The following is a 14,334-nucleotide window of genomic DNA, read 5'->3' on the forward strand; positions in this document are numbered from 1 at the left end:
CAGGATGGTGCAGGCTGGTGGGGGCAGATTTGGAGGGGCCGAGGCAGGAGGCCATGGTGATGGACCCAGCCAGGAAGGAGGGTGCCAGGGAGGGGGGCAGTGCAGGATGAGGGCATGGGCCCATGCTTCAGTAAGGGACAAAATAGGGGAAAGGGCTGCTTTCAAAGCCCCACACTGCTTCCTCAGCCACCAGCCAGAAGGATGGAGAAGCACTGCCATGGTTTTGCAGGGCATGTGCCCAGCAGAGAAGAAAGGCAAGGTGGGCCACCCAAGGAATCGACAGCAACCATGGATTGAAGTGCTGGATCCAGCCCACCCCTGGCAAATCACTAACCTCACCCACCCCCCACCCTCAAAAAAAGAAACAACCCACCAGAAACAACCCCGCTAAGTGGCTGCCACCCAGAAGGGGTCTGGGAGGCACTGGAGACGAGCCAGTCTCTGGCCACGCATGGGGGAACCTATTTTACTTCCAGGGACAGGGCTGGGGCTCACCCCAGGTGGAGTTTTGGGGAGGGAAAGGCTCGGGCTGTAAACCCCCAAAGCCCCGCAGCCTCCTGGCAGCACGGGGGCCTACGGGGGCTTTACAGTGCTTGCAGCCAGGGCTTAATTTCTATTAATAAGGCTAATCAGCTAAAGCCCTGGCCATTGCTTGCACTCCCTCCCTCACCCACGCTGCCTCTCCAGTGAGGCCTCCCCCAGCAAACGCAGGTCACCCCAGTGGTGTGGCCAGGCTGGTGGGGCCCCCACACATCCAGGGGACGTTTTTCCCCCCACACCAAGCAGCCTCGGGGTGCCCTGGGGTGCACGGCCCGGCAGCAAGTGAGGAGAAGATGGCCACCAGGCCTGCCCATGCATGGCAGCCAGGAAGCGAGGGCTTGCTGCCTCCAACAGCAGGAGAGCCAGGGGGTCCGGGGGGACCCACAGTCCACAGTGGGTTGTACAACCCTCCTGGTACCCTGCATGTCCACCGTGGCCTCCTGGGCTGGCAGCTGCCCTGTCCGGAGCCATGGCACTGCAGCGTTCAACACCTGACCATGAGCAGCCAGCGCAGCCCCAGTGCTGGCGGGGACCCCCCAACCTCCTCCCACTGCGTCCTCTGACTGAGGCAATGTCCCAGCCACTGGGATGGGTACAGAAGTGGCATTCTCCATTTTATTAAAAAAACAAACAAACCACAAATCTTTTCCACAGGACAACAGGGGAAAGAGCAGGGCAGTGACAGCACTGTCACCTGCCCCTGCCTTGCCCCAGGCTGCCCGGTAAAGGAAGGGGCAGATGGGACTACAGACAGACATGGTTGCCAAAGGGACTGTTTGGCGAGAAGTCCTTCTCTGCTCACAGCCAGGCTAGCAAAGCTTCACCTTTGCCATCCTGCTAGTTCTGCCCCATGTGCTCCATGATCTCACCCATCTGTCCCTCCACCTCCCACACCAGCAGCATCCCCTCTCCCGGCCACCAGCACCAGTGACACCAGACATCTCCCATGCAAGTACGGTAACATCACACGGGGAGGGGGGACAGGGGGTGATCCATAAAGAGCAGCAGGGATCTGCTGCTGGCTTAAGTATGCCAGACAGCCAGGTGAGATGGGTCCCAATGTCCTGGAGGTAAGGCAGTGGAAAAGAGAGGTCACTTCATGAGTGGTAGCACTAGGTTGCTGCCCAGCTGGGCGTCACAGCATGTCACTTTTATGCCTCCCCCTTCTCTGCTGAAATTCTCCACCGTCTGCAGCCCCACTTCATCGGATGATGGGTGCTGAGCGGTCATTGGTGACTGTGGGACGCAGCTTGACTGTGGCAAAGGGGTTGGTACCTCTGGAAGCAGAAAGGAAACAGGCAACCATCAGGAAAATCTGCAAAGACCATGCAGGGGTCCCACTGACCAAGCAAAGGCTACTTAGTCCTGCTCGCCAGCCCAGGAGGAGAGTGTGGCAAAGCTGGCTGCTAGGTGTGTTCTCTCCCTCCTTAACACACCCTGCTGCAGGTTCCCATGTGGTTCCCCTGGTACTCTCCTCAGGGCTTCTCACCCTCCCTCTCTCATAGGATGAAGAAGGGACACTAGCATAAGGCTGTCCCTTGCAGTAGCACTCTACACTTGTGGCCCCCGACCCTCCAAGCAAGGGGTGAGGGAGCAGAAAGAGGCCACAGCACCAGGCCAGAAACATGGAGACACCAACCCAGTTGCAGGGGGAAGGAAAGCAGGGATTTATGGCAAGTCTTATCTCCACAGACCCGGCTCATCAAAGCTAAAAGCCATGTCCCTTACACCTCAGCCCTTTCCAAGCAGGTAGAGCTGCCCAAATCGTGTAGCTCCCTGCTCAGGCTGTGAGCTTCTATTGTGGCTCTTCTGGAATGGATGGGAAGGAGCATGCAGGTCAGGCCGTACGCTTGGTGTGCTCAAGTCCTACACCTTCTACCTGAGGTAGAAGAGCACCTTCCCAGTCAGCAGAGGCCAGAATGGCCCAGCTCTGCCTCCTGTCCTGGGAGGTGGGTTGTGCATTGCTTTCCTCCAGGCACTTCCCTGTTCCTCCCACATTTGATAATCCAAAAGATTAAATAATAATAGCATTGGAATAATGCCTCCCCTGTCTGATGATTCCAGAGCAGAGCTCCACACCTCACTCACCGTGGGAAGAGTTCAGGGGGCCGGTCAAATACTCCTGATTTCTGCAGTTAAAAGAAAAGCAGCAGTGAGCGATCTGGGGTGGGGAACGGAGAGACAGAAAGTGGGGCAGGAGACACCGCACACATGGAGGAAGATTTCACAAAACACTGAAGTGATTTAGGAGCCCGAGTCCTATTAACAGGGCTCTGATTACTTATTCATTCAAGCTTTGCAGAAGGCCACAGATTTACCACTACAGATAACACCCTGATTTCTGTGGTGGGGGGTTGTCCCTACATCACAGGTTTCCTGTTCCCCCAGGACACATCCCTTTGTCTTGGGGAAGAAAGGAGATGGCTCAGATCCCCAAAGTGTCATGTCTGAAGAGCACAGCAAACAGTGACAGTCTGAGCTACATTTCACCCTGCCAGCACAGCCAGAGATGCCCCCTTCATGTTGCCCACACATCCTGGGGCAAAGAGTCCATCTCATCAGTGCCCTCACATGTTTCCTGCATCCACAGGGAACTCAGGAGCTGCAGCTACCTACCCCACACCACACTCTGCTTAAACGTGGACCAACCCAATGGAGAAAGATGGACCTAGGCCCTGTGGCCCTTATTCTTGGCCAGTAGCTAGTGAACAGATAGATCTGTGACATCTGGCCTGCTAAAGAACACCAGTTTCTGTAGCTGGTGTCAGACAAGAAAGCCACATGTGGCTATCTGTGTTCCAGCTGGGAATCAAACACACATCCATTTGCTCCTGGCTCAACTGGAGGATGTCTTGGGCATAAGTTTAGAGCAAGGCTAAGTTTTTCAAAACTTCTAATGAGGGGTCAATTGCTCTGCCATGGTACTCCAAATGCTCTACGTGTTTCACTGCTCAATCCCAGGTCTATCTCTATGCCCTAGCCCTGGGACCGGATGGAAACCAGTGACCCAGAGCAGGGGACAGGCTGCAGAGCCTGTTCCCCTGTGTGTCGTGCGGCCTGAGGTTCCCTGAAACCACAAAGGAGGACATGAAAGGCAAAAAAAGAGTAATTAAATGTTGCATTTTTCAGTCCTTTGAGCCATCCAGTTGCTCGCAACCTTGCACTGGCTTGCAAGCAGTGACCAGAAATGAAGTTTCTCAGCCTCCTCTGAGACTGAGCAACATGCCACAGGCAGCACCATTCTTCCCTCTCCCCGGTCCTTGCCTTTAACTACCCTCAACTTCATCCTCACCGGTCAATTCCCCCCAGCTGGGAGCAGTGACTAAGCGGAGGCTTTCCTTAGCACACCATCCATAAGCCACGGGCCGGACACAACTTGTTCTAAGGCTTTCCAAAACGGCTGTGCCCTTCAGCCTTTACCCCTAGCTTTTCCCCTACCCCAGCTGGGACTTTACGCCAGCCCTTGCTTGAATTTAGAAGAGGACTCCTACGAAACTCCTCTCCATTCTCTGAAGGGAGAAGAAGGATGGCATCTCTGTTAGCTGGTCACCCAGCCCAGCCTGATCACTCCATGGTCCTACTATTAGCAGAAAGAGGTGCTGCCCTGGAGCCACCAGAAATCAGGCTGGGAGGTCATGGAGAATAGGACTGAACTGAAGGGTCCCTGGTGAGCAAAAAAAAGAGAGAAATAAGAAGGGCAGGGGCAGAGAAGCAGCTCCTTGTGGGAGCAAAGCCAGGCACGGAGGATCTGCACACACAAGGCTGACCAGCAGGGGCCACCAGGACATGGTGGCATGCAAACAGACTCGGTGAGAAAGGCCAGTGCTAGCAAGACACCTTAGCTCGGGGAGGGAAGCCACACACCAAAATCTGGAAGGTGTTTTTCTTTCTCAAGAGGCCAACGCAGAAAAGGTGTGCCTTGGAAGACGAAAGTCAGACGTGGCCCACTCCACACACACGCACTGGTCACTCCTCCTGCACTCACCTTGGAGCCAGGACTGACTGGCGTGGCTACCCCAGTCTGGTGACTGCTGGCACCCACTGAGAGGGGAGGTGGGTTTGGCAAACTGGGCTGGGCCGCAGCAGGCCAGTAATTGCTGGAGGAAGGAGTGCTGGGACGGTCCAGGATGTCATCCATACTGTGACTGCTTCGCAGTGGGAAGGACCTGAGCAAGAGCAGAAGACAGCGGGGTGAGAATCAAAGAGCAAGGAACAGGGAGCAGCAGAGGTGCTAGCTGCAACATGTATCTGTGGGGTGTCTCTGGAGAAAATACACATGGCTTGGACTGGTCCGGTCACAAGTGCCTTTGAGAAGATACTGCACGTGTCAGGGGAGCCTTCTAGGGTAAGCCTGTGATATCTCAGGGCACAGTGAGGCTCTCAGCAGATGTTCCAGCATGGGAGCACTGCAGCTTTCCATGGGGCACATCCCAAACAAGTACCCCACTGGTGTTAGTGACCTACCAGGAGCCACTCCAGCTCCTGCCTGGCCAGTTACTCTCCTGTTACCTGGTGGTTGGCTCCTCCATCTCTCTTGCATCCTCCAGAGGCTTGACATAAGCTTCAGGGAACCAGCCGCATCTAGGGCACAGACACAAATGAGACCAGGCAATCGCAGTTTGTGGTTCTTCGGATCCAGCTGTCCAGCACTCCTATCTACACCCACCCCACACATCCACCAAGCTGCTGCTGCTGCTGCACTGGGTGTGACTGGGTTCCTGCACATCTTTCACCTCTGGGTGGGGCACGGGGTTACTGCGAGACTGTACTTGGAGAGAGACAGTCCTTGGAGCAGGACTCGCTCTTCTCAGGGGCCATGCAAAATCCACGCTCCCAGTAGCAATGCTGGTGCAACCCAGGAAGAGATGCTCTGACTGAGCACAATCACAAGGAAGCCAAGGCCAGAACACAAGGAAGCTGTGGAAATCCTTTCTCCTCAGGGTAAAACAGTTCCACCCCAGAAACCCCTGCAAAGAAAGGCACTGCTCTTGCTCATCTCACATCTGAGCGTGAGCTTCCCTGTAGAGCACGGTGCAGGGGTCCCGTGTGGAACAGGGCAGGCTTTGCACACAGGTTTTGACTGGTGGTGCCACGGAGAGTAATTCAGTAAGTGCTGGGTGCAGCAGTTTCCATGCCATGTCTGTGCTGGAGGCTGTGACAGCAGTTGTGGTGTGAGCTGAGAAATGCCAGGCCTCTCAGGTAACTCCAGCAGTTCGTGGCCCTGAGCTGGATCTCATGACAGAAGTCACTCAGTCATGCAAGCCAGGAGGGGGTCGCTGCATCCCTGGATCTCCTACCCAAAGCCCCCAGTGCTTTCTTAGGCAGCTCATCCACACTAGCCCAGCCCCACCGCATCACCCTGGCTTGGAGAGCCCCCATGCTAGGCACAACCCCCAACTGAGGATACGGTGATGTCCCACCCAGATGGTGGGTGAGGCACAGTGCCCAGACCACACCAGGAAGGGAGCAGGGAGAGAATTTCAGGGTTAAGCCTCCCAGCCTCAGACCCAACAAGCCTGCATCAGGACAATTTACAGCACCAAAGTCACGTACGTGGATGAGCCCTCCAGCTTGCCATACAGCCAGCCGTTCTGCGCATCTGGCATCAGCACCGTGATGACATCCCCGGGGTCAAACCGTAGCAGGGTCCGGTTGACACCAGTCGTGTGGGGCACGATAGCTTGCACTCTCGCTGTGCTGCTCCTCCTCCTGCCTTCGCTGCCGCTGCTGGCCTCACCAAAGGAACCTGAACGGGAGGTACGGCCAGTAGGGAGCAAACCTGCAGGGACAAAGGGGTCTGGCTGGAGTCTGGCATCCTCCTGCAAGACCCACACTGCCTTGAAGGGACCAGTGCTTCCCCAGTCAAATAATCACTCTAGAGGAGGAGTAGGCAGCCTTCCTCTGCAAGGAGACAGCAAGGCATAGCATGGGCAAAGCATGGGAAAACATTCATCTTGCAGGAGAAAATCAACTCAAGCCGAAACGACTTGCTTTGCACTATTCTTCTTTGGCCAAAGGTCTAGAGGATAGACATTGCATGCCCTGGCTGATGGCCCCCTTCCCAGCCCTGAAGCTGGAAAGACCTAAAACAACTATTTGGGTAATTTTTCGCCCTCCCTGACCCCCCCCCCCCCTTTTTTTTTTAAACACTTCAAGCTGAAATTTTTAAGGCTAGACATCAGGTTAAGTGGCTGGGTATCTTTATTTAAATCCGGTAGCATGAGGTCGGGTGCTTTACCAAAATGGGAACTCCGGTAAACACCAGCCCTCATGGTTTAAGGAGCCTTGAAAATTGCACATCTGGGGGTTCCCCACCTCACACAGCCAGACAAGAAGCCTGGCCTTGTCCTGGATGGACCCTGCTTTGAAGCCTGAGTTCACCCCTCTGCTTCATTCAGCCTTGCCCCTCACAGCTCCCATACACACTGTCCTCTCACCATGCTCTGGAATATGGCTGAGGACCAGTGGTCTGATAGAGTGGTGGCCCCTCCTGAAACCCAACCCTTTTCCCAGAGAGGTCCAACCCCTCTATGTCCCCACAGCATTGCTCCCAGACCCATGTCATACTAGCTGATGGTGTCCTCCGCAATGGCCGCCTGGGGGGCTCTGGTTGAGGAGACAGTCTCATTTCTGGAGGCTCTGCAGAGAAGATGCTGGATCTACTCCCAGTTATGGGAGAAGAAAAGTCCTCAAGGGGTCTCTGAGGCTGTTGGAAGGAAAGGAGGCTGAACAGATATCCACAGGGGTTGTGTTAATCAGGAGATGCTCTGAGAGATACTCAGTCCTTCTTAGAAAGGCAAACCCAGCACATTCCCCTGTTGCAGGCCATACACATACTTCCCTTCATCTTGGCCAGGAAAGGCCACAGAAGCTGGACAAGGTAGCCAGTACCACCAAGGCTGGCCAAGGACTGGCCGTGCCCTGCAGCCTGAAAGGCAGAGCTGCAGCCTCACCACCACAGAATCATAGAATAGCTTGGGTTGGAAGGGACCTTTAAGGGCCATCTAGTCCAACCCCCCTGCAATGAGCAGGAGGACACCTTCAACTAGATCAGGTTGCTCAGAGCCCTGTCCAACCTGACCTTGAATGTTTCCAGGGATGGGGCATCTACCACCTCTCTGGGCAACCTGCTCCAGTGTTTCACCAAACAAGGTGAAGGCTGTCCATGGGTCCTCACCATCTCGAGGTGGGTGGGGGTGAGCCGGCCTGATGGATACCCCTGACTGTGGGAGGCTGCGAGAAGACCCTGTGAGTGGCTATTCGAGGGGTTGCGGCTGGCCTCCAGCTGCTCCTTCCACTGTGGTGCCTTAGTCTGGATCATGCCCCGAGCCTGGGAAGAGAGAAGGAGTGACAGACAAAGCAGGACAGCTGCAGAGGGAACCAAGGGCTGCCATGTGCATCAGGTTGGGGACCAGCTGCTCCCACAATTAGGTTTGTGGGAATGACCAAACAGAGCCCCACAGGAGCGAATTTCTAGGATGGCACCCTCCAGCAGAGACCCTGTGGTTTCAAAGACCCTGCTATACACGCCTACATCACCTTTACCTCTCCCATCACGCACACACCCAACTAACCCCCGTGTCAGCACCATCCTCAGCCCCAGCCATGCTCTCCTAGCTTAGTACAGCCAGCCTGTACTTAGTACGACCAGCAAGAAATGAAATAGATTTTCCTGCCCAGTCCATGCACAGACGTTGCCTTCACCTAAGGGGCATCTTGGCCCTGGCTCCATCCTCCTGCATGCTTCTCCTCCAGCCATGCTGCCTGCTCCCCCAGCTCTGCCCCCCAGCACGCCAGGGCCATACCCTGCTGTAAAACTGGAGGAGAGTATTGTAGAGCATCTGATGCTTTTCAGCCAGGAAGCGGTAGCGACGTTTCTCCTCCAGCTCAGCCTCCCTCTGGCTCTCAGAGACAAACACCTGCATCTCTGAGCACAGTCGCATCACATTCTCCTGAAACACAAAGGAAAGAGGGAGGAAGGCATCAGCATAAGTTCAGAAGAAGGGGCTCATACACGGCAGGGGGAGGGTTGAAACAGGTCGTCATGTCTACGAGCTTCCCAGTCCGCTTGCAGTGCTGGAGCAGCACAGAGGAGCTAAAGCAGAATGCCAGGGATTAAACCTTGCACACTGAGGCTTGCTGCATGAGGAAAGGTCTTGGCAGGAGTGAGCACCACAGGCCTGCAGCACCCTGAGGAAAAGGAGTTTCCTCCTTTCCAGATAAGCCTGCTGTCTCTTGAACGTCGGTGTCAATCCCTTGGCTTTTAAGGAAGGACAAGGTTGCTGAGAAATCAAGCCTTGGCTCCAGAGAAATCATCCAGTTCTTTTTCCAGCTCCCCTTCCCACAATCACTGCTCACCTTCATCTCCCGGACGTTTTTATCACGGGCCCTCTCCATTCTCCACAGCTCTGCCATGCACTTATCCAGGTTGGTGGCTCTGCGCTGGTACTCCAGCTCATACTGCTTCTGGCTCTCCTGCCAGGGAGAAACCAGGCTTGATAAGGAACCAGAGACACACCGTGATACAGCAAGGGTCCTGCTCTGATGGGTGACTGAACATCTGAGTACCCCTGAAATCAGACTTCACATGGACCTCTTATAAAGTCTTTCTTTACCTTGCTCTTCATTTCAAAGGGCCCCATAGTGCTGATGAACCTCAAGATCTCAGGAGCAAGAACTGGCACCCAGCTCCCCCAGCATTGGGAGCCCAGGCCTCTGTCTCCCTCTGTGACACTACCCACCAGCATGGCCAGCTGGGCCACAGCAGCACAGGACCCACACCCATGCAGAAGCTGTGGTTTGGAGAAGCTGGGAATTCTGCTTTTGGGATGCCTAGCCTCTTAGCCCAGTTGAAGCATTTGGCAAGTCCCACTGCACAAAAAACAGTTGCCTTCCCTCTTTAGCTCTCCATCGTCAGCCAAACGAGGGGGGGGGGGTGCTGGTCCATGAAGGAGAGGAAGATAAGCCCCCCCTAACTCCTTCTGCGGAAAGTCAAGGAAACACACCAGATGCTCAAGCAAAGCCCCTGGGTGGAGGGGAGAGGGAAACAAGGAGGGCTGAGGAGGAGAAGGGAGCTCATCACTCACACTGATGAACTGCACGTCCATTTTAGTGTTCTTCTCCATGTGCTGCAGCAGGTCCACATGGAAGGTCTGAGCCTGGAAGAGGCAAAGGAGCCATCACCCTTGTCCCTTCACCATACGGGGTGTTACATGCACTGTGGTGAGGAGTGGCTCATAAAACCTGCAGAGCTGGTAACTCTTGCCACCTGGACCCCATACAGAAGCCAGAAATGGACACATCAGGGCTACCATGGAGCAGCCCTGCAGCTTGGGGATTGGCACTCAGCAGCCACCTGACCATTATCCCTCAAGCTCTGGCATGGGCACAAACAGCAGTATCTGGAAGGGTTATCAGCCCCTCCACTCCTGTCCCACCACTGCCACCCAGGAAAAGAGAGGATGGCCTTGCCATGCGTTCCGAGCCAGGCATTGCTCAGTCTACTGCACACCTCCCACTGCACTTGTGAAGAGGTGGTAACAGTCCACCAACGACACCAAACATTGAACACCAGCCAGGCTGCGGGCACGCCAGCTCTGTAACACACCTCTGTCACATGCAGCAGGGATAGCAAGGAAGCAGGCACCTGCCAGCAGGCATGTGAGAGGGCAGGAGACAGGGCAAACTGGGCAAACGCTGGCAAGCTGTGGTTAAGGAAGCCCCTTTGTTCCCCGCCTGCACCAGCGCTCAGGAAAACCACTCACCACAACTTCCAAATCAGAGCTCAGGAGTCTCTGTGTGTCAGACATCTGCATCAGAATTTCACCTTCAGGGAAAGAGACAGGAGATGGTGGAAAAATCCTGTGGCCGTTTCCTTGTGTGCCCAAGGAGGCAGACCACAGTGTGCAGCTCAAGCTGATGATATACAGGTGTGAAAGTCCAACAGATATCGCAGAGCGCTGCTCTCTGCACCCTGAGAGAGGCTAGCAGCCTTCCTCCCCAGGGCTCAGCTCCACCACCACTCCTCAGGCACTGCCAATGCAGGGTTGCTCCAGCCCATGAAGCTGCCAGACCAGTGCTCTGCTCCAGCCCCAGGTGCCCACCAGCAGCCTCGGCTCTGCCATGGGCTCTGGGTGCTGGGTCTCTGCTCCGCCACAGCCCCTGCAGGCCCCATTTGTAACTCCAGTGCCACCCCAGCTGCAGTGCGTGGCTCTGGCTGTCCTACAGGAAGGCAGCTACAGCACCTGCTGCCGATGCTGTGCATGGTCCCGCTTCGCCAGGGTTGGTATTACAAAACCAGGAAAGGAAGAGACTGACAGCAGGGAGCAGAGGAGCTAGCTGGGTGGTGCAGATGATGATAGGAGTCTGCAGAAGGGACACATCTGCTGGAAGCTTTTTACTAAAACGTTTAGCAGTAGAGCAGTTCCCTGAACATATTTTCAGCAGCTGTCATCAGGCTGCAGAACAATTTGCACTGCTGAGCGTAAGCCCCTCAGCTCCAAGCTGCCATTTCAGCTGGCTGCAGGCTCAGGAGGACACCATCCCATCAGCTGTTGTCAGTCCATACATTCCAGCATTTCCCTCACACCTGCGAGGAGGAGGAAACTGGTTCCTCCAAAGTGAAAACTTCAGCTCTCAGAGTAGGATGCCTCAGCAAGCATTTGTTTCCGTGAGCGGTCCATTGCTGAAGGTCCATCCCAGGAGCTGAGCTCAGTCACTGATCTCAGAGAGATACAGGGCAGAGTGCTGGGGCCTTGAGGGATATTCAAGGGTACACAATAAATTTGACTCTCACCACCTGGACAGGGCCTGGCACTGTGAGACACCATTTAGAGGAGCTGTATTCCTTCCCGCAGTACCTGGAAAGGGACCAGCTAAGGGGAAGGGTCCAAAAAAATGTAACTGTGGTTCATCACAGGAAAGAGGATGGTGAGTGGAGAGGCTTACCCAGCATGTGTGAGGTGGAGCTCTGCAGCGCTTGCTCCCCAATCTTCTCTATCGCCTTAAAATACACTTCAGCAGCTTTGGATAATGCTGTGAAGAGAAGAGAAGGGAGGTGAGGATCTGACCTGCCTTCCCACCATCACCAGCCCCAGCAAGCAGTACACAGGACAGCCACCCCCCCGTACATCACCTGTGGGCAAGGGTACCCCATCTCTTCCCATCTGTGCCTAATAACAGCAGTGGGTCCTGGAGCAGAAGAGGGCTTAAGAGCAGCTCAGGACATGTCAGCGAGGGGATGGGTACCAGCAACCTTGTTCTGGGTGATGGCACAGTGAATGCCCAGGACAGATGCAGCAGCATGGTCTAGAGCCCTGGCTCTGCAGGACCCCACTCACCGTGGAAAGCACGCAGGTAGTTGTTCCCAAGGTACACCAGGTTCTCCAGCGCGGGGTTGAACTGCTCCAGGATACTCTGTGGCCAGGCAGAAGCACGTTAGCACCAGTCTTCCTCATGGCCCAGAGACCTCAGCAGGTCGATGCCCTCCTGCTGTGGTTCAGCTGGACGCAACAGGGACCCAGAGAGCTCCCCCAGCCGTGATGCTGGCAGCCACGCACAAAGTCGGCTCCCTGCATCGGAGGTAGCTGGGACTCGGACCTTCAGCTGCCCCAAGTCCTCTCCAGGCAGCCAGGAGAGGAGCAATGCCAGAGGGCGAGTTAGCCCACTGCAGAGCCAAGCGGTTGCCTGAAGATGACTTTCTCCCCAGGCCCCACACCCACGCTGTAGACAAGGAAGTAACTGCAAGGGGATCTGAGCAGCCTTTTCCCTCACCCCTGAGCCAGCCAGGGTGAGGGCCACCACTTATTATCCAGGCACGAACACAACTTTTTCCTGGCCAGGATACAGTGCACTGCCAGCCTCAGAAGCTTAGTAAGAGAAAGCACGGGCTGCTTCAGGCCAGCCACTCTGCTCTTACCTGCTGCGCTTAGCGAAGGTGTTTATTGCCCACAGCAGAGAAGACCAGAGGCTGGAATAAGCAATTCCTCTGTCTCCCAGCCCTCACCCCCTTGGTGCAGCATCAATGCGTGTAGGGAAGCGTCTGTGAGATCAGACTGCTCTTTCCAGCAAGGGGGAAAACAACCGACTGAACTCCTTCCTACCAGGAACAAAGGGGTGTCACCCTTCATTTTCCCCAAACCACCCTCGTGGCCCAACTCCTTCCCAGATCTGCCTTAAGACCCACACCACACTCCCCTCCTGCCATCTACTCTCAAACACAGCCCAGAGCCCACAGGAGCTGCTACAGTTCAGCCCAGGGACAGATCCAGCCCTCAGCTGCCCACCCAAGGGAGCCTTTGGCAGAAAACAGCTCTTCTCCTCCCCTCCACACGTCTCCTCTAGGCAGACAGGAGCAACCTTCAGTGCTGGCACTCACCTTGTAGATGGAGATGGTGGTTCTGTAGGACAAGTCCATATCTGGAGCCTTTTCCCTCTCCTGCAGAGAAACAAGGAGCGAAGGAGGAGAGCACAAGATGCTGTACTGGCCCAGAGGACTCTGCTTCTGCACAGCGGCTGGATGGAAAGAGCCCGTCACTGGTAAGGAAGGGCGGCAGGAAGACACAGACACGGTACAAAGGGAATGGAGCACTGCTTAAGTTTAATAATTCACCAGCCAAGAGGCTGGAACTTGATCTCTGGAAGTAACCAGACTCCGGGGAGAGAGGAATCCTGTGACAGCCAGCAAGGGCATGTGACTGCCTCTTTGCATTATTGATTGCCGGCTCCGCGTACCCGGCTCTCCCTGCCCCGACACCTGCAGAGCCAGCCACCTGCCAGAGCAACCACCTTATGGCTCGCTGCCTCTGTCACTGTCGCTGCTCAGCGGTGGCTTGCTCGGCCTCGCTGTGCTAGCAGAGCATCTTCAGGTCTCTCTCACAGAGGCACCTCACGAGTCAGGAGATCCGTATCAGCCTGCAATTGCAGGCAGCAAATAGCAGCAGGCAGGGGGAAATACAAGGAAAGCTCAAAATGGGATTCAGCTCTTCCCTGCCCGCTATTGTCCCAGATCAGGCCTCAGCCCTCTGGCTCTTAGCCGCCCTCACGCTCCCAGTGAGACTCCCTAAGGGCAGGCACAAGCTTGTGCCAGAGCCCTCCTGCTGTCCCTGCCTGCGCAGGGAGCCTAACACAGCATCACTCCAGAAAGTCCCTGCAGATGGTGCAGGCTTACAAAGATTGAGGGAAGGTGCAAGCCAGGGCAAAAAGCAGGAAAGAGCTCGTGTTCTCTCCCTCTCAAGACACAAAGTTTTGCTTTTCCACAGCAAGGTAAGCCCTCTGTTGTTTAGGAAAAGAAAGCTTTTACTCCACTTTAAAAGCCCTTCAATTCCACAATCACATTTGTGAAACTGAAGATCAGAAGACAGTTTTTAGCTGTATCCATGACAGCAGCCACATTCCTGCCAGCAGCATCCCTTAGGAACCAGTGGGCACCAGGTCCAGCAGACCTGCAGCAGTTATCTTACCCAGGAACCACCTGGGGAAACCAAAATGAAAGTCCCACCTCCAGTCATTTGTATCCTGAGGGACTTGTGTGTTGCAGCTCCAAGAGGATTCTCGTATGGTAGCTGGTCCAAAGCCTCTCCACTGACTGCAACTGCTAAGCCCAGCACGCAATGCTGTGCTTCCTGGGACACCCAGCCACTCACACGCGTGCTCCCAGGGCTGGCTGCAGGGACAGGCCAGTCACCTCTTCAACCCATACAAAGGGTATAATCCTGTGTCTCCAGAAGCCTAATTTCTGATTTTCTGCCTGTAAGAAATTCAGAGGCTGCAAGCTCAGAATCCCCCTGGGACCTT

The 14,334-nt window shown here is 55.3% G+C and overlaps 1 protein-coding gene across 2 annotated transcripts; it reads right to left on the reverse strand.

The window, feature by feature from the left end:
• Positions 1 to 64: 64 nt before the first annotated feature.
• Positions 65 to 14,299, reverse strand: BAIAP2L2 (BAR/IMD domain containing adaptor protein 2 like 2). 2 transcript variants are annotated; one of them, XM_080390938.1, is made up of 14 exons: positions 12,917 to 14,299; positions 11,880 to 11,955; positions 11,488 to 11,574; positions 10,305 to 10,366; positions 9,627 to 9,698; positions 8,899 to 9,015; positions 8,346 to 8,492; positions 7,718 to 7,870; positions 7,108 to 7,246; positions 6,094 to 6,319; positions 5,050 to 5,121; positions 4,526 to 4,706; positions 2,629 to 2,669; positions 65 to 1,817 (listed from the first exon to the last, which is right to left on the reverse strand). In XM_080390938.1, the coding sequence occupies exons 1-14, from the start codon at positions 12,953 to 12,955 to the stop codon at positions 1,742 to 1,744; spliced, it is 1,488 nt and encodes a 495-aa protein (XP_080247064.1). In that variant the 5' UTR covers positions 12,956 to 14,299; the 3' UTR covers positions 65 to 1,741. The 2 variants fall into 2 exon arrangements, with proteins under 2 accessions (XP_080247064.1, XP_080247063.1); XM_080390937.1 differs by having other exon boundaries at positions 1,738 to 4,706.
• Between the last annotated feature and the right edge of the window lie 35 nt (positions 14,300 to 14,334).

The sequence above is a fragment of the Falco punctatus genome (genome assembly GCF_963210335.1).
Source record: "Falco punctatus genome assembly, chromosome: 6".
Lineage (NCBI taxonomy): Eukaryota > Metazoa > Chordata > Aves > Falconiformes > Falconidae > Falco > Falco punctatus.

What these genes read in the sequence shown, in the direction of transcription:
- BAIAP2L2 (XM_080390937.1), bottom strand. Translation starts at nt 12,955, where the DNA reads ATGGACTTGTCCTACAGAACCACCATCTCCATCTACAAG. An exon ending in CTCCACCTCACACATGCTGG is followed by an intron (nt 10,367 to 11,487) that starts GTAAGCCTCTCC and finishes CTTTCCCTGAAG; the next exon opens with GTGAAATTCTGATGCAGATG. An exon ending in TGGACGTGCAGTTCATCAGT is followed by an intron (nt 9,016 to 9,626) that starts GTGAGTGATGAG and finishes TCTCCCTGGCAG; the next exon opens with GAGAGCCAGAAGCAGTATGA.